General features: G+C 51.0%; 1 protein-coding gene across 1 annotated transcript in view; it reads right to left on the bottom strand.

Moving 5' to 3' along the window:
- The window catches only part of Col4a2 (collagen type IV alpha 2 chain), a 128,847-nt gene that overhangs the window by 34,446 nt on the left and 67,898 nt on the right, over nucleotides 1-26,503 (bottom strand). Inside the window, exons 5-16 of the mRNA XM_021637530.2 lie at nucleotides 13,515-13,649; nucleotides 13,241-13,285; nucleotides 10,273-10,389; nucleotides 9,002-9,073; nucleotides 8,319-8,354; nucleotides 8,146-8,208; nucleotides 6,495-6,530; nucleotides 4,667-4,708; nucleotides 3,217-3,309; nucleotides 2,478-2,513; nucleotides 1,959-2,009; nucleotides 1,334-1,378 (exon numbers count right to left, since the gene is read on the bottom strand). Of these exons, the coding sequence (XP_021493205.2) occupies nucleotides 1,334-1,378; nucleotides 1,959-2,009; nucleotides 2,478-2,513; nucleotides 3,217-3,309; nucleotides 4,667-4,708; nucleotides 6,495-6,530; nucleotides 8,146-8,208; nucleotides 8,319-8,354; nucleotides 9,002-9,073; nucleotides 10,273-10,389; nucleotides 13,241-13,285; nucleotides 13,515-13,649 (771 nt within the window). The remainder of the gene's footprint in view (nucleotides 1-1,333; nucleotides 1,379-1,958; nucleotides 2,010-2,477; nucleotides 2,514-3,216; nucleotides 3,310-4,666; nucleotides 4,709-6,494; nucleotides 6,531-8,145; nucleotides 8,209-8,318; nucleotides 8,355-9,001; nucleotides 9,074-10,272; nucleotides 10,390-13,240; nucleotides 13,286-13,514; nucleotides 13,650-26,503) is intronic.

Raw genomic sequence — 26,503 nt, 5'->3', positions numbered from 1 at the left:
AATGTACTGGCTGACTCGGCTGGGCTCTGGGTGCAGTGCCTGCTTTAGTCCCCTCTATAGTATCTGCTCATTTCCATTTTCAAGCTGGTGGCATTCTGGCCTGACTTCGGTTTGCTGTATTACCTTTGGAAACACTCTCAGGAAGAACTAATGTGATAGGAAGTTGACTCTAGATATTGTGAGACCTTCAGCCTGAGTTTAGTTAGGGTCAGCGACGAGAACAGATGAGGACAGCTGTGAGCTTGGTCTCCACGGTATACGTGAATGCCAGAACTTGGCCTTAGAGCTGTGGAGGTCAGCCATGACACCAGGAGGGGAGACTACCTGCTACTCCAGAACAGCCACACAGCTCCTCTGTCCTAGTTCAGCCTCCAGGCTACCTGCTGTGGCACTCTGAGCTGGATTCAGGGGTAGCTGGCACTCCAAGGCTGCTTTCTGTGTGCCTGACAGGACGGCATGGTGGGAACACCAGCCATGGGCACCCTGTGTGTGCACTCGGCTGCTGACTATAAGCCAACTGGAGGCATGGCTGTATCCTGGGCCAGCAAATGTGGTGCATGTGTTCACGGCAACCCTGCAGCTTCCTAGCATGCTTGGGTGCATGTGACATGGGATGACCCTGAGGGAAACATGGAACAGCATGGCACAAATGCACTTGTAATTGCTTTGTTGACAAGTTACGAGCATGCTAGGGCACATGATCCTAGAGGCTGGCCCAGACCTAAAGCCAAACTCCGGGACCATCCACTGGGGGAGACAGGAGGGGGCTGGGCTGTGCAGCAGGTGGGGCTGAACTTGTGCACACAATGACTGTTGTGAGCAAATAAACCATGAATTAGGTAAAGAAGTCTCTATGTGTACTTTCTCCTCCAGCTGGTGTTTAGTTGGTGGTAAATATTGTGTGGACCTGTATAAATTTCTCTCACACATTTTCTTCTTCTTTTAAATAGCCAGAACTGTGTCAGAGCACAGGGGAGAGCAACCAGGTTATTGTGAAACACAGGCAAGAACCAGAGTGTGTATAGATAGCGAGGAAATAGAGGGGGATCTCAATCACCCCACTGGCAGCCCACGAGTGATAATGCCACAGGGGAGGGGAGGGGAGGCTTGGGGCTGGGGACCTAGTGACAGAGCCTCGGGTGAGTCCTGTGGAAGAACCAACAGACCGATGAGCAAAGCTGAGACAAAGTCCGAGCGGCACTAGGGACTGTCCTGGGCCTACAACCTCACCTATATAACCAGTGCATCTCAGAAAATAGCATGTGTCCCCAAAGCCCAGGTGGGGCGGTCCCTGAATTTACAGGACAGCCCACATCGTGTGCTACAGACTTACTTTCTGTCCAAAGACTCCTTTTTCTCCATCAGCACCAGGGTATCCCTGTGTTGAATAGAAAACACAAGCAATGAACAGTTTGGGACAGGTGACCGAGTTCCCCAGCAGCCTGCCTGACAGGACCAACGACCCGACACAGCCCTCTGATTTCAGGGCTTGGAAGAGCAGGCGCATGTGGCCACATTCAACCCGGGTGCTGAGGTGGCTGTTGACGCTCACAGTTCTGAAGGTGACACCTGCCTCTTACCAGTGAGCCTCCCGTGAGGGACACTTTCATTGGACTCTCTGGGTGACCAGAAATGAAGATGTAGTGTAGATTACTCTTTGTGGTCCGTTACAAAGACCAGTCAGGCCTCATCCCAGGAGGAACCTCCAGGGCAGTTACAGTGTCTTAAAAGTTTCAGCACGGGGCGAGCACGGCAGCAAATGCACCTGAGGGATGTCCCTGGTGGCGTATGCCCAGCCATCTGGCTGTGCCCAGGGTGGGGCCAGAGGGCTATGGGAAAGCTCTACTTTTCGCTCAGTTTTTCTGTGACCCTAAAGACTGATCTAAAAAAAGAAAATCTGTTTAAAAAGCCAAAAGCCAACTAGACAGACAAGCATGGTTATAAAGAGCGTGGCTTACCCGTATCCCCGGGAATCCCATGATGCCTTCTTCGCCTTTCAACGATATGCCCTAGGAGAGAGACACCAGAACGTGACGGGTGCCTGGAGCTGAGCCCACCAGTGGGCCCCTCTGCAGCCTCCTCAGGCTGCTCCGTGACAGGAGGCTGGGACAGGGAGTGTGGGGGCAGAGCCGGCCCAGGGTTGCGTGCTGATCACCTTTACCCATGACACCACATGCCATCACCACAGCGTGAGTGAAGGCAAGGGAGAACCAGGAAAGGGACTCAAACGGATAAACAGGGTGGCAGCAACCCCCTGGCCCAGAGTCGGCCCGTCACCCCCACCCCTCACTCACACACGGCCATGTTCAGCTTACAGCTTCAGACAGTGCTAAAACCGTGCTAATTATCCCTATTACTCAACAAAGCGCGCTGTGAAGCCACCACACCTTCCTGCCTAGAGATACCCCAGGCTAAGACAGAGCACCCCCACCCCCCAACAGGGCCCCTCGGATGGGGCGGTCACAGGAGGGACTTACTGTTATCCCTTGCTCTCCTTTGCTTCCCTTTTCACCCTGTAAAGAACACGCGGGAAATGTGTCACACCTTTGAGACTGACAATACCTAAACGCCACTCCTGGCTTAGGATACAAGGCTAAAAAGAATTTGATAAGATCTCAAGCAATCTTGACATAAGTCCCAGTAAGCAATAACCCCTAAATGCTGCAGCTTCAAAATTAAATCTTTTTTTTTTTTTTTTATTTTCACAGGATGAATGAACTCTTATGTGGTTTGTGGCGTGCCGGGAAGCCTTTCTCCCTTCCACCTGAGCAGTTATCTGCACCAGCAACAGGGCACAGGCACTTCTGAGCACACACGTAGCTCTCACGCGTTTGTCCCACGGTGGGAGGACACACCCTTGAAGGCCCTCAAATGACTGCACCCAGTCTGCTTAAGAAAAGGCAGTTGGAACACAAAGTATCTCAAGCCAAAGTAGCTTTAAAAGCGGTGTAGACTTTCTTCACTCAACTTTTATTTTTATTTTTTGGACTGGCAGGTCCTTGGCCCATCTTTGGCGCCAACATTCAGGCTGCTGCAGCTCACTACCGCCCCCTGCAGGCTGGAGGGAGGCACGCAGTCCCTCCTGGTGCAAAATCTGGGTTTTCCCCCAAGGTGGCAGAGAGGTCTTTCCCTTCTTGGGATGCAGCTGCTGCATAGAATGCTTTACAATGCATAGCATCCTTCCCCTAGGTCAGCTGGGAGTGGCCACTCCTTTACCTTGTACATATCTGGGTGGTATGTTGTTGTCGTGGGCCCAACATGGGTGGTTTCAGATGGGATTCCGTTGGGTCCTGGCTGTCCTATGTCACCCTGCAGGTGGCAAAAGTGACAGTTTGAATCAGACACAGAGCACAGAACGAGTGCCTGCGCGTTCTTGCCACACATACTGCTTTGTTTTGGATGCCTGCATGTTTTGGATGCCAGCAAAACAACCACACCAAAATAATGATAACCTAAAGTGATGCAAACCAAACCTCCTTCATTGACTGTTTATCGTTTATACGCTGAGGTCACAGAGGTCACTCATGACTCCACACTGCACCAGGTTTTGTGGCTACAGAAGATTTGACAGAGTTCCATGCAAGGAAGTAACCAGGTCTGAAGCGAGAGATGGCAGGCGTGAGCACAAGCCAATGGTGCTGTGTATGCTGAAGAGCAAAGGCTAGACGACCTATCTCGAGGGGGCAGTGCCCGTGGCAGCAGGCACTGCTCTGTGTGAGCAGCGATGCCAGCGATGCCTCAGTCATGCCCTCTCTCCTTCAGAAACTGACGAACACAAAAGAGCCCGAATGATTTTTTTTTGCCATTATTTTTTTACAGATAACACTGTAAGTTTGAGCTCAGCTGTGGTGTAGCAGGAGTGGCTGCAGACCACGTGCTGAGTCAGCTTCTGAGGGCCTCCGTGTGTTCTGAGCATTGCTTACACACTCAAAGAGTGTGTACCTGTGAGGGCTCTGGCATGCCCGTCAGTGACCGAGGAATGAAGACCTCACCTTCATCTCCACAGTCCCCGACTGACCATCCCCTCCCACTCCTGCTTTCTCCCTCCTTTGATTTTACCTAACTCTTATGGGGTATTTCACTGTTGAGGACTTCACATTTTCACGAAAAGTTTTGATCTTTTCCCCTTAGTGTTCTGGGAATTCTGATTTTCATTTATGGGATTCAGTGAAAAGGCAGGGCGCCCACAAAGCGACAGCAGAGCGGGAGGGACGGGTGTGGTATGTGTGAGCATGGCTGCTGGGGTGGGTGCCGGGCTCTCCTCGGCTCCTGGGCCTTGGCAGGGTCGCAGGAGGAGGTGAGAGAAGTCACCAACCTCAGATCACAACTGAGTTCAGCCAGGGCAGCCATGTGGTCTGCCCCCTGGCGTGGTTCCAGGTCAGGCTTCACCTCAGTTCCCTTTAACCCTGTCTGGATCCCACACATTAGAAGGCGCTCCTCGGGGGACACCCCCGCTCCAGTCCTGAAGCTGTGTGGAAGTGTCGTGTCCCTGTCAGAATCTATGCCTACCCGGGCAGTTCACACTCATGTCTCCCTGAGCCACAGCTGTCCCTGGAGTGCAGGCGACCTGGCATTTGATCACGACCTTATGTGCACCGTGTGTTTGCAGGTCACCTGGAGACCTGGGTGGTGCTGGTCACTAGTCCCAGCCATCGGGTCTCTTTACCTTTTCACCCTTCTGTCCATAAAAACCAAGTCCGCGGTTGCCCTAGAAACAGAGATGATGTATGTGAGTTTGTAAGAATCGCAGTGAATTAGAAGAAAAGAGACCAAGCTGCAGTCTCGGTGAACTTTAGAAGCCAAAGGCTCTGCCTGGTCCTCTGCCTAGGGAAGGCCTGAGGAGTGAGCAGTGGAGCCAAGAGGGATCCTGTCAGCTGCCCTATAGCACTCATCAGAGGGAGGCTGGTGCTCCCCCCCAGGTTCTGGGCCTGCTGACGTAAGGTACAGCCCAGACAATGGCCCAGACTCTGTATCTGTAGATCACAGCTCATCTCATTTTTTATAAAAACCACCCTAACTTCATATAAACATTTACTCCTTTTTAATGATTTTAGGGGCCTTAACATCTCATATTTATGTGGCTGTTTGGATTGTTTTCTGAGGCAAAGTCAGGCCTTTGTCTCGGCCAGTGTTTATCTTACAGTCCCTCTGAGGAGCAGCTGGGCTGGAGTCAGCCCTGCCTGAGAGCCACCCCACAAATTCACACGCATTTTCACACAGCGCTCTTTCCTTTTGTCCCCAAGCAGCCATTCCTTTTTCCCAGGGTCTCTCTAGTGCTACAGTGAGCAAGGGTCACACAGGGCCCCCCAGTCTCCCTCCACACTGTGCCGCCGGCCTCCTCCAATGCTTAGATAGCTTTTGAAAATAAAAGCAAAACCTTTAATTAAATTCTGCTTTGGCTGCTCCACCACCTGGCTGGGAGCTGAAATCAAAGCACAGCATGGCGGCCCTACAGCACTCTCTGCTCAGAGATGCTTGTCAAAGTGGCCAGGAAGTGACTCTCGGCCCAGGGTGAGGGGGCTGTTTGTATTTGCAGCAGCCAGGGGAGATCTGAGGCCAGAGCCTGGGCTGGGCCACTGCTTCCTTGGCCCTGCAGCTCTGCCGGCTTCCGCTGTCCTTGGCTCTAGGCCCTTCCCAGCCTGCTCAGGGCTGTCTGATGGGGGTGAGTGTGGGGAGAGTGGGGGTATCCAGGAGCCTCCTCAAGTTCCAGATCCAGCTGGGAACTTTGCTGCAGGGGATGGGAGCCTATGGGGCCTGGGGGTGGGCGGCAGCCAAGGTCGGTGGGTCACAGGAACGGGACTGCGTGTGGAGCAGGCATGGGAACATGAGGCCCCGCATGTGGATATACCCTTCCAAGCTTCCTGCTGGAGCCTGGTGTCTCTGATCAGGAATCTTCCTCACTGACACTACGGGGTCTGGACATCTGTCCAACTTTCCTGGGTTATGATAAACCCTGGTTCTGTTCTCCAAGGTTCTAACAAACTACATGCTTGGTTGTGCTTCCACCTATACCACAGGTACCCTGTCATGGAAGTGGCCCGGTTCTGGGCTCCAGCCTGACTCAGTAGCACTGGAATTGTCCCCAGTGCTGAGGTTAGGCTCTGAGTGACTCTCACTGCATCCAGCTAGGACAAAGGGCTCCTATTTCCCTTAAATGAACAGTGTCGCCCTGCCAGTCCTGGAACATTGTACCTGCAGATAACTAGAAGCTGCCCCCAGATTGTCCCGATGCACGGTTTTCGTTACGGCTCACAAGTGTGCACACAGCCACAGAGGTGTCACAGGGTTGTGAAGGGCAGCACCCCGAGCCCTCGTGCTGGCTTGGGCCAGGTGTTCAGACACACTACAGGATCTGTTCCTAAGCATCAAGTCTTAAACTACACAACAACTGTCAGCCTGATCAGAAAAAGTTGTCACCTAAGCTGTTCTCTGGTCAAAGAATTCGGAAATAACCATCAGAAAGCCCCTCCTCACCCTTGTCCCCACCAACTTACTGGCTGTCCTTTGGGTCCAGGGGGCCCCGGCGGTCCCTGCAGAAATACAAAGACATGTATAAGCTGTTTTTTAATTTTCCCTCCCGGGACCCAGATGACATCTGCTTGGAGTCCCTGGGAAAACCATCCACTGCCTGCTTCGAGCTGCCTGAGAGCTTCCCACATCTGGCTTGGTGGGATGAAGAGCCAGGAGGAAGGTCGGGTCACTGTGCTCGGAATGGGCCGCTATCTGCACAGCTGTTCCTGGTTTGCGTGTGTGCTTACGGCTGTGACTTCACCCGCGTCCTTGATGTGCCTGTCTGTAAGCTCTGTGAGGTCCCGGCCCCATGACTGCAGCCAGACTTCTCTGCCCTCCCCGCTGTGAGACTCCCCACAAGACCCCGCCACATTCACAGAGGCCACGGACGGAGCATCTGTAGGTCAGTTCCACAGACTAAGCACCTGCATATGTACATCCCAAGGTTCTCTGAACGACACATATTTATTTATTCAGCATACTTTTCTTCTGCGTGTGTGTGTGTGTGTGTGTGTGTGTGTGTGTGTGCACATGTGTGAAGGCCTTCCTCAATCACTCGGCCATGCTCTACCCTATTTTTTTTGAGACAGGGTCTCACACTAAACCTATGCTTACTAACTTAGCAAGGCTGGCTGGTCAGTGGGCTTCAGGAATGCTTCTGTCTCCCGATCTCAGTCCTGCGGTTACAGGAGCGTGACGTGGTGCTGGGGACTGGGCTCAGGTCTTCATGCTTACACAGCAGCATGTCACTGACTGGGCTGCCTCCGCAGCCCCTCTGAACTCTAGTAGAGGAAAACTCAAGGCCAGCCACTCGTTTACATAACAGGGAGAGCACTGTTCATCCGTCTGTCTCTATCTTGGCTGAATCTGCCACAGTGTCATGGTGAAAAAAACCTCCATTGGACGAAGGTTTTATAAAGACGAGAATCGTTACCACAACTGATCATTACCGTCTAGAGGAGGCTACCCATGCCCCTCCCAGGCTGCGAGCATGCTGCACAAATGTCCCCGGCTGCGGGCATGCTGCGTGAATGCAGGAGCAGCCTGAGTCCCGAGAATGAGCTTCTGGGCCCCAGGCCACTCACCTGGACCAAACCCTCTTGTGTGTCACCCAGGGCCTCTTTGTCTCACTGCCAAGGCACGCTCCTAATGAGGCAGAAGCCTTCTCGGGTGGCTGAGGTGTGCTCTGGGCTCAGTGTGGTGGCGGGAGCAGGCAGGGCCTCGGGAGCATTAGCCCCTCCTGCCCCTTTCTTTCAAGCCTTCCCTCATTCTGCTTCAATCCCTCATTCTGCTTCAATCCCATCATGCCTTTCTGTTGCCATTGGTTGAAGGGAGGGACGACCTGTGGCTTCCACTCAGTGGGACAGTCTACACACGACACCTCATGCTTCCCTTTGTACAGCGGCAGTGGCCCTGTTACACATGGCCTGTCCCAGGGGGAAATCAGTTTTCTTGTTGACCAGGTTGATTGGCTTTACTGGGGGATGATCCTCTTGTCACATAATTAATAGGAAACCTGGAGGGCTGATCCATGATGGGAGGGGCCCTAGCCAGAAGCAGCCTGTGGCTCAATGGCACTCAGTGGGTAACAAAGGGGCATCCACAGGTGACCTGACATCGGGCAGTGGGACTTACCGGTCTTCCAGGAGCTCCCATGGGACCCATCTGTCCTATAGGCCCTGGGCGGCCAGGAGGCCCCTGTGCACGGACAAAGAAAACATGACTTGAAGACAGGCAGGCTGGCATGTCTACTCCAGGCGTTCTTAAAAGTTCTGCATGGAATGTTCTCTAATGAAAATGATACCCACCTGGTAGCCAACCAGTCCGGGCTCTCCAGGTTCACCCTGGTAGAGAGGAAACAAGGGTTAATCAGGAATTACCTGTGTGTGTGCCCGTGTGCATGCATATGCGTGCATGAGTTCCTGCAGGCACATTACATGCGTGTGAGACCAGAGGTCAATATCAAATGTTATTCCTCAGGAGATATCCGAACTCTCATGGGTCTGGAGTTTCCTAGGTAGGCTAGGCTTCACGGCTATTGAACTGCAGGGATCTGGCTGTCTCTACCTCCTCAGCGTGGGATTAAGTATAAGATCCCATGCCTTGCTTTTTACATGGGCTTTGGGATTTAAATGCAGGCCTTACCCTTGCGGGCCAAGCCTTCTCTTGAGCCATCCCCTGAGCCCCTGGAGTTACTGGTTCTAAGCATCTTTGGATGCATTTACCTCTATGGCAGAGCTGGAAAGAGGCATGAAACATACAAGCCCTGCCAGACTGAGTTATTTGTTCTGTTGCTTTGAGAACATGGGGAGACCTAATACACCCCACACAGAAGCGTGACAACCCCAAGTTAATCACAGCCTTGTTACCCCATGAATCTGTGAATTCCCTCTCTGCATTCCTTCTTCCACTCAGAGTTAATTTCTAACTGGCTTTCTTTACAGTTTACATGGGATCGCTGAGTTCCGTCTCCCACCTACGGCAAACATACCCTGTATTTGTCGCGGTCTTCTTTAGAGAGTGCGTAAGGTTCGCCTTTCTGCCCCTTGGGTCCTTGGGGCCCCTAAATTAGCAGATATACCATGGGAAAAAGGACACAGAAGAGCCCGTTATCTTCCAGCACGGCCATGATGACACAGACGGCTTCTGTCTGCAATGCCAGTGTCCCTGTGGGTTACGTAGGCACCTCCAAAGCCAACTGCCTTAAGGTCCAACTACATGAGGCCTTTTATTTCATACACTTAGAGCTAAAATGGAAACAGTTTATAGGATTTAAACTGTTTTCAGAACCCCAAGCAAATCTCTGTACCCATCCCCTGGCATAATGGTCCTGGAGTCCTAACAGCAACAGCAGGGAGGCCCTCAGAGCTGTTTAATACAGGAGAGAGGCTTGAATTATGCCGGATGTAAGGGGCATGCCTCCTTTGAAGATTAGATCTAATCAGTACTTTTCATTGGCAACTGTCTCTTGGTCATGGTATTTTTGACAGAAAAGTAATACAATTCACCGAAACACTGAACCACACGAAAAAGAGCCAGGCTGAGCAGGCACTGCAAGGTGGAGGGAGGAGCCATCAGCCAGAGACACCGACAATCTGCAGGCTGAAGGCTGCTTGCTCTCGGCTTCCTCTCGCCTCAGTGTGTTCTCACAATACAAGGGCTCAGTGAAAAATGCGAGCATAACCTGCGTTTGCAAACAATAGCTCTGAAAGAGCATTTTAGGATTCTTTGCAAAGATCCCGAGAACAACGTCACAAAACAGACAGTTACAGCAAGGCTCCTGTACTGAAAATGTATTTCTATTGCACATCTGCCTCTCTGTAGGCTCCAGAGAGCCCGACTGCTTCCAGGTCCCCAGAAATACAATTCCTCAGGGCTCAACTGACACGTGGGACAAGATGCAAGCTTCCTGGTTTTAGTTGTATTATTACAGCATTTACTGTCATTTGGCTTAGAATTATGGGAGGTGATGGCATGATTCTTCGAAGACAGTGAGGAAGAATAGACACCAAGCCATTTTATCTAATTGAGGATAGGGATAATGAACTTGCTTGAACCCAGGCCAGTTAGCTTCAAAAAGGGGGTGGGGGATGGGAAATCATCTTCCATCAACCATGATGACAAGAACAAGGCTTGGCAGGTGGCCCTGCTGAGCTCAACCTGGGAAATGGAGTGAAGGCCACACTGTGTTTGGTCCAGTTACACTGGCAGGTGCACACTGCCCAGATTCCGGGGTGAGCAGGTCACCATGCTTATACTCACAGGGAGGCCAGGGAAGCCCCCAGATCCAGTGGGCCCCTGTGGACCGGCGTCTCCCCGGGTCCCGTTGCAACCATCATAGCCGGGTCTTCCTCGGGGTCCACCTTGCCCTGGGTGCCCCTGGAAAGCAGGACAATGTATGAATGAGCCGTCAAGTTTTAACATAATTGATCCAAAAAACAGTGGTAAATGTTTTCAGAGGCCACACCCTAGCACAAGTCCAAGGAAAAGGTATCAAAAAAAATGGAGGAAGGAAGGAACGAGAGATTAAACAAGCCAAGACGTAGGTGTGTCTTAAGCAGGTATGACCTGCAAGGGCCGGGTGCCATTTCTCCTGGGCTTGAGGAACTTGGCTTCCCCTGCCTTGCTTCAGGGGGCTCTCAGCAGGCAATGGGAAGAGGAGATCCTCGGAGCCTGCACCAGCTAGTTGAAGCACCTGTCAGATGGCTTTTCCAGCCTTACTAAACTGTGAACAGGACGCTGGAGGGGCCAAATCTCAAAGGTGGCTGACACGCCAGAGCCGGGGTCAGCTCTCTTTGCTTTAATTGCCCCATCGTTGTCTGAGACACGGCCTCGCTAAGGAGCCTAGGCTGCATGCCAACTTGAGATCCTCCTGCCTCAGTCCCCCAAATGCCGAGCTTACAGGCAGGCATGCACTGCCACGCCTGGAAAACTTTTAGCTATAGGGATGAGTATCAAAACCCTAAGGCATTCAGAGATGTCAACCAGGGAGGCAACATGACCGAGTGCCGTGGAATGAGCAGAGGGCTCCGGCTGCACTGAGCTTTCGGACATATGGGGCAGAGCCAGTTACCTACAATCTGTGCTTCATTAGGACACAGCCTATTTTGGTATTAAACAGTCCCCATTTAAGTACAGGTTTTGTAATTGGGAAATATCTGTAAGTGATGTATCTTGGAAATGAACATACATTCCAAAGTGGTTTTGGAGGCCATTTGGATGCTTTTTATTTTTTCATTTGAGAAATTTAGAAAGTCTTAAGACCCTGGCAAGGGAAGGGGGGAGGGAACCACACACATACAACGATACTGAAAAATACTAAAACGGATGTTCTTTCTTAGTGCATCTCCTTGCTTTAGGTAGCTTTGGCCTGCGCGTGAGTCAGGACTCCCTGTTGGAGATCTCTGCTGGCTTCTAAGTGAGGACAAGAGAGGCCTCTGGACCCATTCCTTCAGATAGGCCTCAAGGAATCGGCTCTCTATGGGCTCCACCCTTCGGCACTTCCCTGAAACACATGGGTGAGGTCTCCCCATCTGGCCACTGCATACTGTGTTCCCTCCTAGAACTGACCCATGACAAGTTGCTGGAAGCCAACATGATCTTAGTGTGAAGCTGAGCTTTGAAGAGAGCATCAAGCCACACTAGCCTGCATGTTTGTCTTTCAGTCTCTAGTCAGACCCCTTTCTATGGCACACAGATCTAAGCTCCTCACAGACGCCGCCTTAGACAGCTTTGAACATGTAACATAATGCAGTCCCTTAAGAGCAAGATTCACAACTGATGAGCTCTGAAGCTCAGGCCACATTATCTGTGCTGTGTTCTCTGCAGTGACCCTGGCATCAGTGGGCAGAACTGAAACTGTGCAAATGGTGAGGCCTCTCCTCTAACGTGGTAATCATTGGCTTCTGATGTGAAGTAAACACACAGATGGAAAATGAACAAAGATGAGACACATCAGTTTCCACTCCATTCCATCACGTCCCTTTATCTTAGTTAACTTGGATTACCAAACCATCAAGACAGAACTTCTGGGCAATCCAGAGTTCCAAGAAGTAGTTTAAAAATGGGCAATTTAGATTCAGGCTATTTGTGGTAAAACATTTTTATGATGTGTTTATCTCTGAAAATTGTGTGGATTCTTCACTCTGCCCATTTCCCAAGACCCCAAGTCTTCTTCCTGGCTATAGGATGGTGTGACCCCAAGCCTCCTGGAGCCCTCTCTATGGGTGACCTGAGGACCTGGACTCATGTTCTGCTAAGCATGGCTGCCCTCTCTCTGCTGCACGTCCTTCAAGTCTGGGGATGCTGGTCTGAAGGCAAAGGGCAGACTTCCCTTCCCTTCCCTGTTCCTGGAACCAGCCCTGCTGGCGAAGCTGGACCCCATCTCTCCCTGTGTGTGCATGGAAAGAGAGAAGACAAATGTTCACAATCTGTGAACATGGGTGAAGTCCACAGGGTCCATGCTTGTAGGCATGGCAACAGACAAAGGAGGCCTGACAGGATAGACACACTCATCCCTGGCCAGGAAGCCTGCCCTGGGAATCTGCTGGCTGAATCCTGTGAGTCAGCTTTTTTTGCTTTTGTTTTTGTCAAAGAAGTAAACTAGCTTATAAAAACACTTTTATTGCATTTTGAAGTTTTCTCATGAAGGAACCATGCCCCTCCCACCACCCCTCTCTGTGTGTGTTGGAGGTGACCTATTCTATAGGTTCTTAGGCTGGCCTTGAACTCAGGGCAATCCTCCTGCCTTATTCTCCCAAGTGCTGGGATGACAGACAAGAAGCCTGTGACTCTCCTTTTGGCCCCTGTTATGTGCAACTACGACAAAGAATCTGGCAGCTGCAGAGTTGCTGTGGGCTTCCTCTACCCGGGGACTTGCTGGCCCACTTTATACTCAGATTGCTCCGTGTGGCAATGAGTCCTCAAGACCCACTCTTTACAGCCCATCTGTGAATCATGCTCTATTTGTCTGACTGCTAACAAGTCTGGTTTTAGCAAAGTAAACTCAGTTCTGAAGCCCTGCCTGTAAGACCCTTCAGGAAGGAAACACTTTGTCCATTGTTTGTCTGGAATCCAGGAGGAGAAAACCCAGTGCAGAGAACACCCTGCAACCCCAGTTTGATGCTATAAACAGAGGAAAGCCGTCTCATTTCAAAGGGTTCTTTAAGTTATAAATGCATTGCTCGGAACACACGCAATGTTTAACCTTCTCATCTTCCCAAACACTTACAGGAATTCCATCTGCACCAGGGAATCCAGAGACGCCTCTTGCTCCCTGTGAAGAATCAGAACAATTAACAAAAACAGAAAGGCCCAGTGCCCACCCACAGCAGAGCACCCCAGCCAGGACCCCCAATGCCCACCCATGGCAGAGCACTCCAGCCAGGACTCCCAGTGCCACCCCAGCCAGGACCCCCAGTGCCCACCCACGGCAGAGCACTCCAGCCAGGACCCCCAGTGCCCACCCACGGCAGAGGACCCCAGCCAGGACCCATACAACCTACCACATCTCCTTTTGGTCCCGTTGGCCCTGGAGCTCCCCGTTCACCCTTGTCTCCTTTGCGGCCCTGCAGTCCAGGGAATCCTTGCAACCCCGGGGGCCCATTGTACCCCTGAGTGCCCACTGGCCCTGGCTGACCCTGTGGGAACAATAGGTATTCAGGGCGACTGTAGAAAGCAAGCACACATTCTCGGTCACATTTTCCAAGTGGCACTTCCCATTGTTCAAAGTCTCCCATCTTCAGGAACGCTATGTAGCTGACCGTTTCCTACCAGGGCCACCATAGAGGGCTCGCTGGCTGTGGAAAGACATCAGACAGCTTAAAGAGGAACGTGTCAGCTTGACAATGAGAGTTTGAGACAGGTGAGGTTGCCGGTGAGTGATCAAACGTTGAGTTGCAATGGCAGGATCAACTTGCTCGTCTAGGAAAAGTCTCTTCAGGGTGAAACGCTCTAAGAGTTTTGTTTTCCGTGTAATGCACACAGGAGCTGCACTAAACACAGTACAGCCGTACAACGGCATGTCACCCATCCTTACACAGACAGTCCTGACACGTGCTCCAAGAGGGGTGGGTGAACTCCGAAGACATTTGCTTAGGAAATAATCAATAATAGAAAATGGCAAAGGGTCTCATTTATTAGGGAAATAATAAATGGTGGCTATCCATCTGTTTGCCATGAGGGATTGCCACTGTACAGTCACTGGCTGGAATTCCCTGCAGAGTCCATATGGCCACTCTCAGATATGGGATCCGGGAGGATGGTACTGTGGATTCGGGACTCAGTAGGTGGGTGGAGCTGGCTGCTGCCACTGAGGAGCCAGGAATTCTGGTCTCCAGGCAGTGAGTTCTGTGCTCAGCTTCACAGGTGCTGTGGGTCCCCCCACGGAGGAGGAAGGCATGAACAATGGAAATCCCCCTCTCTGTTCCCAGTGAAGTCCACACCTCACCTGAATCTAAATGTTCTCTGCTCCTGTGATGTCCCCTCTCTTTCAGGAAGCCACAATGTTGATTTTCAGTCTTCACTTGCCCCTCCACTCACCAATTTCGGAGTTTCAAAGACTCTGCCTCTCAGAAACCTTGCCTGCTGGTCGCCTCTATCTTGGATCCCATCCACAGTGTAAAATTAAGGATACTGATGGAGATTTTATTTTACTAATTTATTATTTTATTTTATTGCTGAAGGGATCAAGACCTATCTGCTGCCACATGTTCAAGCCCTGTGCTGCCCTGGGGCTAGAGGAAAGCTTATATTTTTGTTTCTGATCTTTTCCTTCATTGCCCAAGTGGATGGTCTTTATCGTGTATGTCCTCACTGAGTGCTGAGGGGTTCAGCGTCTCATTGTATTTAAGTGAGAGGACAAATCTCGTGGGTGGGGGGCTGTGAGGTACAGAGAGGGTGTCATGGAGGTGCCCACCGTGGGACAGGAAGACCTTATTCGAAGCTGTTCGTATCCTACTGGCTCTAGTAGGAGCCAGGTCTGTGGGTGGAAGAGAAAGTCGCTGAAGACAGAAACAGGTGAGAGAGATTCAGAGACCCACCCTAAGCCTTCCACCTCCTCAACTGAAGGGGAGGCTGGAAAGGCCCAAGTGGTAGATATGGGGCTCCTCTTCCCTACCCTTCATATTCCAGCACCATCCAGCCATGCCACAGCAAATGTCCAGCCAGGGCAGGGCGAGGTAGATTGAGCATCGTGAGCAAGGGAGAAGTCCACCCAAAAACTCAGGCCTGGCCCCACTGCGTGGATTCCCACGAGGACAGTTGGCACTGTGGACACAAGGCCAGTAAGCTCACCCTGTCTCCGAAGCTCTGGGTGTTGATTGCCGTTTGTGTGTTTGGGAGAGGAACGTGTTTTGGCTCTGACTTTTCTGGGTCGTTTCCGGTCATGTTGATTTGTGGTGCTGCTGGGAGCTAGCTTTCCTGGGGCCCCTTGCCAGTGTGTACAGTGGCCGCCCCAGGAGGATGGCTCACTCCTCAGTGGGATCTTTACAGTTCCCAGGCAGCAGTCTGTTGGTGGGCATAGTCATTCTAGAGCTGAGGAAGACACGGGTCCCTAGCTGTCACAGCACCTGCTCGTGGGGCAGGTGCTCATGAGACCTCCCTCGTCCCTCACGTTCACACCCCATTGACGGAAAAGACACAGACTACCCTGGAAAGCCATTTTCCCTCCACTGTCAGCAGACCTCTGACCTGTACTGTTTGCAGGGGTAAACCCTAGTCTTGTCTGCTCTAGAGCATGATGACAGCTCTTTTCATTGCACAAGCCAGTGGGCTTCCCACACTCACAGGTTTGCGAAACCCTCATGTTATCTAGGTCCAAAACACTTACATGGTCTCAGAGAGAAATCCAGACCCGTCAAGCAGCCCCTCCCCATTCTTCTTCCCCAGTCTCTGGCAGCCACCCATTAGCCTTATCTCTGAGGCTTCCCTCCTCTGTAAATCAACAGAAAGAAACTGCATGGTGTGCGACCTTTTGAGTCTGGCTTCTTTCACTCAGCATAGTGCTTTCAGAGGCTCATCTCCACTGAGGCATGGACCAGCACTTCATATTCATGGCTGACTATGAATCCACCGTATGGATATACCCCAGTCTGTCCTTCCACCTGCTAATGGGTGTAACTGAGTGTCTGTATCCTTTGCTACATACTTACGTGAGTGTGTGTGTGTGTGTGTGTGTGTGTGTGTGTGTGTGTGCGCGCGCGCGCGCGCGCGTGCACAAGTGCCTGTATGCTACAGCACATATCTGGAGGCCAGAAGGCGCTTAGCGGAGTCAGTTCTTCTCCCTTTACATGGATCCTGGGCATTAAACTCAGGTCTCTGGTTGCACTGCAAGCCTCTCTGTGTGCTGAACCAGCCTGTTATTTGAATAGTCCTGCTTTCAGCATGTGTGCCAAGCATCTGCCTGAGTTCCTCCTGTCAGTTTTGAGTTCTACCCTCAGAACTCAGTGGATCCCATGGCAACTCCACATTTAAGTTTGTGGCCAGACTTTTCCCTCAGTGGCTGTACCATTTCACAGCTCTTCCAGAAATGTTCCAATTTCCCTTCACCCTCACCAGCACTTATTTTATTCCTCTTTGGCTCTGGCCGATCTTGCCAGCATTGAACAGCTTCTCCTGAGTGGTGTGATGGGCTGGAACATTCTACAGCGCCCAGGCTGCTTCTCTCCAGACAAAGGAAGGGGGCGTCTTGGGAGAATGCGGTTTGGCCCCTGATGTCTGGGGCTGGAACTCTGCCTCTTGGGGTAACTGGGCATTTGTGCGCGGCCTCCCCGTGCTCCTGGGAGGTGTGTTTGGATCGGCAGGCTGGGGCTTTCCCCAGGATGTCCTGCCTGGTGGGGAAGTGCACTGTGGCATTCAGGAGCAGCTGCACACACAGGTGATGAGGGTTTCCCTTTGTGTTAATCAGCGGCAGCAGCCACTTCCATCCTCTGTTGAAAAGTCCAGCTCAGTATCTTCCTCTCCTTGTGTAAAGAGGCTAAAAATAAAACTGTCCCGAGAGAAGGTGTCTCTTCCATGTCCTCAACCTCAAAGCTCCTAATCCCGCAGAGCTCTTCAAATTCCTGTAACTTCTTGAAAATCGCCTCCGTCCCCCAGCTCCCATCCATAGCGCAGGGACACAGAGAATGTATTACAAACCTGTGGACAGTTTTCCAAGGACCTACAAGATCGTGTGTGCACACACCTCTGCCCCAGTCTGTCCACAGGAGTGGGCCTCCTAGGAAGCTGGACAGACAGTGAAAGCCATCACTCCACATAGCAGCTCCCAGAGGTGACCCACCAGAAGCCCCACTCCGTCCCCGTGGTGATGGCACGGAGAAGCACAGAACACCAGTGGGGAGGAGCCAGCACTGGGCTCAGGAAGGCCCAGTGTGGAGGCTGCCTGCCTGGCTCCTGGATGACCGAGTTCTGCCCTGTGTCTCCGTGTGGGGTCATTCCAACTTCATGCTGATTTCACTACAAGTACATCATCCCAGGCATGGCTCTGGAACCCTGAATCTGCATTTCACACGTCCCCAGAGGTGCTTGTGTGCATTGCTGTTGGAATAACACCACGTCCGGCTACTGCACTTCCCTGCACGGCGCTTACGGGAGGAGATGGTTATCTTTTAATAAGAAAAGTCTCCTTAGGACTAAGTTGTTGCTCAGAGCAAGGTCTGGCTTATTGAGTCAGACAGAGGGAAACCAAACAGCACATCAGCTAAATATTAACTTTAATTCAACTTCCTTACAGGACAGGATAAATGGGACATGGATTTGTCCACCTGACACCCTGTCCTCTCCTTTCTAGAGTTGAGGCTGGTGTGAATCTGGGTCACCGGCCATCTTTGGTAGAGAATGAGGACAAACTCAAAGCCAATTTTGTTAAGTTCTGTGGTTATGGAAGAGGTGTGCTTAGCCTCTTAGAATGACCACACGTTTGGAAAAGTTTACATCTGGAAACTGTCATCAGGATGCATGCATGCAGGATCACGATGCGACTGGACTTTGGGACAAAGGTCAGATAAGCCCAAACCTGCCTCCAAGGACAGACCCTAAACCCTGTGCAAACCAGGATGTTCAATCTGGCTGCAGCTTTTCCGGGTAGAGCAGAATAGACTCCCTGTGACGCAAAGCTGAGGCTGAATGGTAGGAAATCCCCTCTCCTTTCTAAATTGGCTCTTCCTGTCTCACCTTTCATGGGCATCAGCCACAGACTCTGCTACCCTCCCCAGCTCCTCTTGGACTCTCCCTCCTTTGAGGGCAGTAGAGCATGGCTCTTGGTGGTCCTGGGGGATTCCTAGGTCCTAGGGAATTTCAGTGAGCTGATGGCACACACTGGAAAATCCACGAGATGTCTGCAATGGCACAAGGGCTCCTTCAGGATCTAGGAGACTTATTCTTTACCCCAGGATTTAGAACTCTCTCTTATTCCTGAGGATGGGGAGTTCACGTCTGTTAACATGTCAGATCACCTGCAGGGTGACCTAAGGAGGACCCCTCCCAACAAGATTGACCTGTTATCTGACATAGGATGGTAAGGAGCTTAGAGCCACTTTCCACAATTATTTAACACGTTGCAGTTAAAAATAAATAACTTCTGGCTTGGTGAGATGGCTCAGCAGGTAAAGGCACTTGTCAAGACTAAGGTCTGAGTTCCACTCCTGGGGCCCACACGGTGGAGAGAGGGAACAGACCTCACACACATACACAAATGCCATGGCACATGTGTGCCCCACCCCAAATAGGCAAATAAGTAAATAGATAAAACCCACATGAGAAGATTCAAACTTTCAGCTTTACTCTCAGAACTCCACTCAGGAACACCCACTTGAAATAGATCAGACTCCAATGAGAGAGAGAAAACAACAACAACAAAAAAAAAAAAAACAAAAAAACAACCCAACCAACCAACCAACCATCAGTAACGACAAAGCTGCCAGAAGAAAACAGGGAATTTTTTTTTTTTTAACTTTGGGATTATAAAATATTTCTTAGACACAAAAATCCCAAAACAAAATAGTTGAAAAGTTAAAGGTTTGATTCTCCAAACACTGCTGAAAGTAAAAGGCGCACACTAGTCAAGTCTGGCCTGCGCTAGATGGCGGCTCCCTGGCATGCTTCTCCTGGAGCCTCTCGCTCTGCACTCGTGCCTGCAGTCCACAGGGCACACTGCCCTGGGAAGCACGGGGGCTGTGCCTCACTTACACTCCTAAGCAGCCTCAGCCTCTGAACCGGCACCTCTCCCTCCACTAGCCACATGCTGAGAGGCCAGCCGCCCCTGCCTGCTGTCTGTCTCACTCACACTTTGTGGTCTTCCCTCCACTTCTATTTTTAGACACTTCCCTTCTGTTTTTGTGGCTTTTGAGGCTTGAGCCCAGGGCCGGGCACCTGGAAGCAAGTTCCCTGCACTGAGCGGTATCCTCAGTCTAAACCCCTTCGGAGGCCATTCTGGTAACATCACAGACTCTGGGGGTCAGCCAAGGGGGTGGCCCTTCAAAGAAGGCCTGCCTCCGTCCCAGCTCCACTCAGTCCTGCAGCCCCCCTGAGCCTTCCGGGGAAAACCTCATTCTTGCCTCCACCAGTCCCTCGGAAGTGCTGATTGTTGGCTCCGCAGAGGGCTTGGCCTATCTGTCTACGCAGGAGACGGAATGCTGCCCAGGCCCTCATGATGAAGTCATCAAGGAGACCACCCAGACTCATGGAAGGAGGCCTGTGTATCAGCCCGCGCTCAGCATCTGATTAGATAATGAAATACTGTGGGCAGCCGAGGCGGGTGAGGCAGGGTGCTGGAATGCCTGCACCGCTGCTAATGTCTGGACCTGGCTGCTTTGAGCAGGACTGCCCTGCTCAATAGGCTCAGCAATGGGTAGGACCTGGCTGGGACCACTGTGGTTCAGGGGGTCCCAAAAGTTGCAGAGAATAAGGGGTGTGTACTGACAGCAGTCTGCAAAAATCTAAAAAGGGAAGAATTTTAATGTTTACTGAGTATCTCAGCTTTGAAATTTTGAACCGAGGTCAACATTCCTGGTGGGAGAAAAAGGCCAGGGGGAGATAGTGCAGTTCCAGTGGTCACCAGCAGGGGGCAGGGGGCAGTCAGTCTCAGCCTGGAGGTGCCTCTGGAAGCCTGCCCTCTGACTTGAAGGCTTTGAGCCTCCCCAGGGTCGTGTGACTCATCTCTTAGGGACAGAGGCAAGTCCTTCATTTGTCATGGAGTGCTAACCTCCCTTGGGGGTAATCCTGACCAAAAATGTTACTGCCTAATTCCAGTCAGTCCAAGGGGCTATCACATCCCATTTCCCCAAGACAGAGTTGCTGAAATCAGTAACTCACAATGCCTCTCCCTTTAGTCTTGTTAAAGGAAAATGTGCTAAGTGTTGACACTGGGAGGCTGCTGGACCCGTGCCTACCCCAGTGGCCCATGCAACAATGACTTCAAGTGCCATTAGGTTGAATTCCTCCCTGGGACTGAGTCAGAACATATCTAACAGGCCTGAATTCGGGACATTCTCTGCTAAGAGCCGTTTCCAGCTTTGTTACACATTAGATATTAATTCCTGCAAAGCCCAGGAGTACATATTTGTTATGCTCATTTTCTGGAGGAAACTGAGGCCGGGTGTGGTCCACCAGCCTTGCGCACCTCAGGAGTGGGAGTTCTCATGGAAGATGGCCACGTGGCGCTGGAGACTCACTGGCAGCCTGGGTATGCTCACTGCAGACAGGAACAGAGGAGTGAAACCAGCCAAGGCAGGATGGGCGTGACTTCTGGGGACAGGAGTGTCTCCCAGACAGCTTGGGGAAGAAGAGTAGAACAGAGTGCAATAGGCAGCAATGTGGGTGAGGGACAAGATAAAAGGGTATAAAAGTGACTTCTAACTGAGGCTGAAGGCTAGGCGAGGGACCACAGATAGTGGACGGTGTGCATGTGGAAAGGTCATGTGGGTGGCTGACGGTAGGGCCGACGACCACCACAACCTATCTGAGAAGGCAGGAGAATGTCGCAGTCTTTGAGTGGCTAGAACTTCATGGTTGAAGACAGAGGAGCCGCCATAAGGCGCCTAAATGTATGTCACTTTGAATGAAAAACCTGAGACCACTTCCTGCTGGGAGAGCTCACCTCACCTGGGCCAGGCTGATTCCAGCCCTAAGGGGCCTAAGGGAGGGCGTGGCTGGATGGTGGAACAGCTCTGGCATTCTCTGCCATCCCTGTCTCCTCACATCCATGGGTCCTCGAAGGGTTTTTGTTCATCTTTTTTTTTTTTTTTTTGATTTGTTTTTATTTTTTGAGACAGGATTTCTAGCTCAGACTGGCCTCACACTTGCTACATAGCCAAGGATGATCTTGAACATCTGATCCTCCAGCCTGTACTTCCCTGGTATTACAAGTGTGAGTACCCACACCAAGTTTATGCAGTGCTGTGAATCAAACCCAGGGCCTTGTGTATTCTAGGCAAACACTCTATCAACTGAGCCACAACTCGGTTCCACCCCCACCCCCTTGCTGGAGATAGAACCCACAACCTTGCACATGTTAAGCACATATCTGCCACTGGGCTACACTCCAGTCTTGAAGGTTGATTCTGGTAAGGTAAATAGTCGGCATTAGATCACACAGCCTTTCTCCCCTGCACCTCTAGAAGGATCTGCTCTGTGTGAACCCAGTCCCTGAGGACAGTGCTGGCCCACAGAAGACTCCACGACACCATCCCAGCCCTCAGGCTAGGCTGAGCTCAGAGCCAACTATGGCCCTGCAAGTGAGTCTCTGCACTTCCTCCCTCTGGTTCTCATCTAGGATGACCCTTCCGATGACACTGAGCATACACCCCAGATAAACACACACCACAGGAGACCAATGTCGCATCTAGTCGGTGGGAAACTAATGGATGCTCAGCTATGCAGACAGGAGACCCAAGGCTCAGTGACATCTTCCTGCATTCCAGAGGGTGAGTCAGCAGGGCATGTCCTCAGGACACATGACAACTTCTCTCTCTCTCTCTCTCTCTCTCTCCCTTTCTTGGACACAGTGTTTTGTGTGGCTCAGGCTGGCCTCAAGCTCACCCCGGAGCAATGGATGACTGAGCTCCTGAAATCTTTTGCCACAGCAGTAAGAACTGCACGGTGGCCAGGCACTTTAAGTGATGAATCACAGCAGCAACGCCCTCTTTCTTTCTGAAGATTTTATTTGCTTCTATTTCATGTGTATGATGAGTGTTTTGCCTGCCTACATGTGTGTATGCAGCTCCCGAGGAGGCCCCCAGAGAGTGGGGAATCCCTCAGACCTGGAGTTACCAACAGTTGTGAGCAGCCACAGGGGTTCTGGGAATGGGAGAATCCAGGACCCTGTGCAAGAGCAGCTAGTGCTCTTGACTGCGGAGCCATCCCCAGATCTCCACCAATCCTTGCTTCTTAATGACATTTGTAGTCTTTCCTTAGGATTTTATCTTATTTTATGTGTATGGGTGTCTTGCCTGCATGTGTGTCGGCGCACAACTTTCGAGCCTGGTGAGACCAGAAGAGAGTGTCGGTTCCTCTGGAACTGGAGTTAACAGATGTGTTAGCTGTGAGCTGCTTTAATGGTGTGTGTGTATATATTTTTTTCTTGTATGTATGTATGTATGTTTTTTTTCAAGACAAGGTTTTTCTCTGTAGCTTTGGCTGTCCTGGATTCACTCTATAGACCAGGCTGGCCTCAAACTTACAGAGATCCACCTGCCCCTGTCTCCCTGAGTGCTGGGATCACAGGTGTGCACCATGGAGCCTGGGTAATCTAAGCCTCTTAAAGAGACCATTTCTACAGGAGCCTACATATCATGATATGTGTGAGCATACATGCACGTGTGTGCCTGTCTTCAGCTCCCATGTCCTGAGGGCTCCCTTCTGTGTGTTAACCTGCTGTGCAGTGGAGCAGGAGCCTGTCTGCACGCTCCCAGCCATTCACACCTGGGCAGCCCCACCCGGATTCCCAGGCATGGTCCAGGGAGGTCAGCTTGGCTGGAATGCTGGGGAAGCTTCAATAGTGACATCACTCATGCCCGAGGAAAGCTGCAATGGCAGAAGTATGGAAAGCAGTGGACCACAAACCATGACTCCCCTGATTTTCCATGGCTAGTTGTGACAGTGGGTCCCTTTCTTTGTGGAACTCGTGTTCTTCACTCAGATATGACCTGGATGCCTTTCAAAGCCACTTCCTCTCTCCATCCATAACTTGAGCCAGGGAGAGCTGGCTCTTACTATTCCTTGAACCAATCTCTCCTAACAAGGGTGAGCAGGCACAGGGCCTCAAGCTGAGGCTCTCACCAAGATACTTTCCTCCTGAAACCGGCTTTCCTCCTGGGTGCTGGCTCAGGGGCCATCAGCTGTAACTCTGAGGTTGGCCAAACTCAGCTCTCGTCCCAAGACTCTGGTAGGGTAGCTCACTTGTTCTCAGTGTTCCCTCTCCTTCCTGGATGTCTGCCCAAGCATTGCAGATCCCTGACCGCAGAATGGCTAAATTCCCTCCGGCTCCTTGTCCTACAATAACCCTGAGTCTCCCTTTTTTTCCCCAAGACAATCCCTAGAGCCCAGTGCTGGACATGCAGAGGTACTGCTGGTGTCTCCCTTCCATCAGGGACCTGGAGCTCTTGTCCCCACTCTGTCCTGTCCTCTCTTGTCATCTCCTCCATGGCCTCCTCCTTCAATCCTTGGAATAACCCATTAGCTAGCTCTGTGTCTGCTCTCCCTGACAACTCCCTGGCACCCCCTTGCTACCTCTACATGCTCATCACTCTAGAGGTCAAGGGAACTCTTGGGTTATGTATAACCTAAACCCGGATAGTCCCTCTGGCCACTATGGACCCCGTGGTGCTCTCGGTGTATTTTGGTGGCTAAATGACTTCTAATCATGCCCTAACACTGCAAACAGTCCTTTTTTCTTGGAAAGGAAACTCCTTCAGGATATAAGCAGTAGTGAGCAAAATCACCCAGAGCCACCAGTTAGGAGGCTGTACTGATAAAGAAACAGTGCTGAGGCTCTTCTAAAATAAAGCAGAACTTTGAAGAAGCCTAGAAAAATAGTGTTTGTGTTCATTCTCATGGGCAGGCAAACATACACACAAACCCCGACTGTCCCAGAAACATCTCAGCTCAGGCTCCCCAGGTCTACAGGGTGAACCCCTTCCTGGAGTTCATGTGGCAGATGCTATGTTCCCTGTTGCTTATGCCCTTATTCACTTTAAAGTACGTGGATCAGACTGGCTGGAGCTGCCGTGATCCCTCAGAGCAGCCAGCACTAACGCTGTGAGTGTCAGAAGGGTGCCCTCACCACAGGCAGGCTCCGTGAAGAGGCTGCCTCATTCTGCCCCACACCAGAGAACCCACCATGGAATCAACACACAGAATGAAGCTGGAATAAAGGGTGAAATGGAGTAAATGGATGGAATTGCTGGCCATAAAACCAAAAGCAAGTGAAGCCAACTTCATGGTTAGGAAAGAACTGGAAACGTGTGGGTGTGTGCTCTCAAGGCCTGAGGAAAATTCCGGAAGTCCAGCAGATGTTTTTTGTTAGGAGGCGTTGGAAGCCTGAGGACTGTATCTTCTTCTTGGGAAACAAGTCCATTTAAGCAGCATGTTTCCCACTTAAGTGGTTTTCCGCTAAGCTCACAAAATGCAAAGCGTGTCAGTAGGTACGGTGAACTCCAGACCTTTCCCAGGGCGCCCAGAGCACCTCTGATAATCCCCGAAGGGTGTAGTGATCGGGGCGCACAGGCACCCGCTGTGATTTCTGCCCTCTTATTTATGGATCACACTCAGCCGTAATGGTTGCTTCAGGTTAGGCGGTGGCGAAACGTTCCCTCCTTTGGAAGGTACTGTCAGTGTCACAATGGCCATTTCCTTGGCTTAGGGTGTTTCTATGGAAACATTAATAAGTGGGGACTTATGGTAAAGGAGTCAGAGGTCAGGACAAAGTGGCTCCCTACTCTCCAGAGACAATCTGGAACCTATAAAGAAGTTCCCGTCTGAGGTGGGGCCCCTGCCTGAGGCAGGCCACCTTAGAGTCCTTCTGGAAGGACAAGGTCTCCACTGGACTGGAGGTTAGTGAGTTAATGCTCAGGAAGCAACCTGGATCTCATTTAAATATTGCATCTGCTGGAGAACTTCCATACAGAAACTGGTCCAGGAGCTGCTTGGAAGAGTCTGTATGAACAAAATGTACTTCACGAGCAGCCGGAGGTGGAGCTGCTCTTGGGGCAGTGATGGATGAGTGTGCGCTAACATCCCACCTACAGTCCTGTGAAAGCTCGGGGCTCCAGCTGGCTGTGTGTTTTGGAGAGCTGAGCAGATTGCTCCACGTGGTCACTGGATACATTGCTAACTTGGACCGTGTTCAAGGCCATGATTTTTCTCCTAGCCCTGGGGACATTGCTCAAGTCACTGAGAATTTTCCTGGCATTCCCTCGGAGGGAGCTTCTGAACCGACCAGGCTAGAGACGCCAACGTGAACCCCACACAGACCCCACCAACATCTAGTCTCCCCATACGAGGAGCAGGTGGCTTATGGCTTTCCTGCCAGGAAGGCGATGAGTGCATACATGACCAGATTAAAGTACAGTAGGTCAGTTGTGTGGGAATTTATATTTTAAACACTTTCATGGCAGATCTCCCAAAACGGACGTGTTTCTTTGAAAAGTTCCATTTTTTTTCACATATATATATATATATATATATATATATATATATATATTTTATTTTCTTGTAAAAGTTCTTAAAACAGGACTCTGTCACCCAGGGAATGTGCCTTGGAGGAGAAACTATTTCACAAGACTAGGCTCAACTTAACCTAGTTGTTTTTGGTCATTTGTGAGAAAACACCCAAGTTCTGATCTGCAGAACTATAGGTCTGGGGCCAGCCGAGCTGCGGGTGCTAATTTAAACACTAGGGAAAACCGGATTGTCCCTTCCTCTCTTCACCAAGTCGGGATGGGGGTCTTTTGGCTGGGTCTGAGGTTGACCTACCAAAATAACACTCAAGAAGATTAAAAAAAAAAATACAGTGTAGCCCAGGATGGCCTGCCACATAGCCAAGGATGCCTCCACCTCCCAAGAGCTAGGATTGCTCTACACACATGATTTGATTTCTGATTTTGCAGCTGAGGCTGCAGGGGTTGTCAGTCCAGGCAACTGTGGAGTAGATGTCGTCATTCTTTCTATCTGTTTCTTAGCCTTCTTTTACAACTGCTACCAGAAAGCCAGGCACTAGACAGCTGCATCACAATGCATGTGTTTTTTTAATTTTACTGCCAATTAAAAAAGAAAAAATCTTACAACCAAGAATTGGCAGGATTTTGTAATTGTTTTTCTTTTTTTAAAAATTTCTTTAAGTGAGAAAAAAAGGTAGTTTCATGTAACTAAGGAAAAAAAATAGTTCTTTAGGAATGAGGGCCCCTCAGGAAGGATGCTTTAAAGAAACTGTGTCATGTTAACGTGGCTGATGGAACTCCCACCCCTCCTGGGTATGTCTGTCCATGCACGGCTGATTGTG

This window comes from Meriones unguiculatus, chromosome 4 (assembly GCF_030254825.1).
Source record: "Meriones unguiculatus strain TT.TT164.6M chromosome 4, Bangor_MerUng_6.1, whole genome shotgun sequence".
Classification (NCBI taxonomy): Eukaryota; Metazoa; Chordata; class Mammalia; order Rodentia; family Muridae; genus Meriones; species Meriones unguiculatus.
Note: the sequence above shows the minus strand (reverse complement) of the source record. Positions and strands in the feature narration are given on the sequence as shown.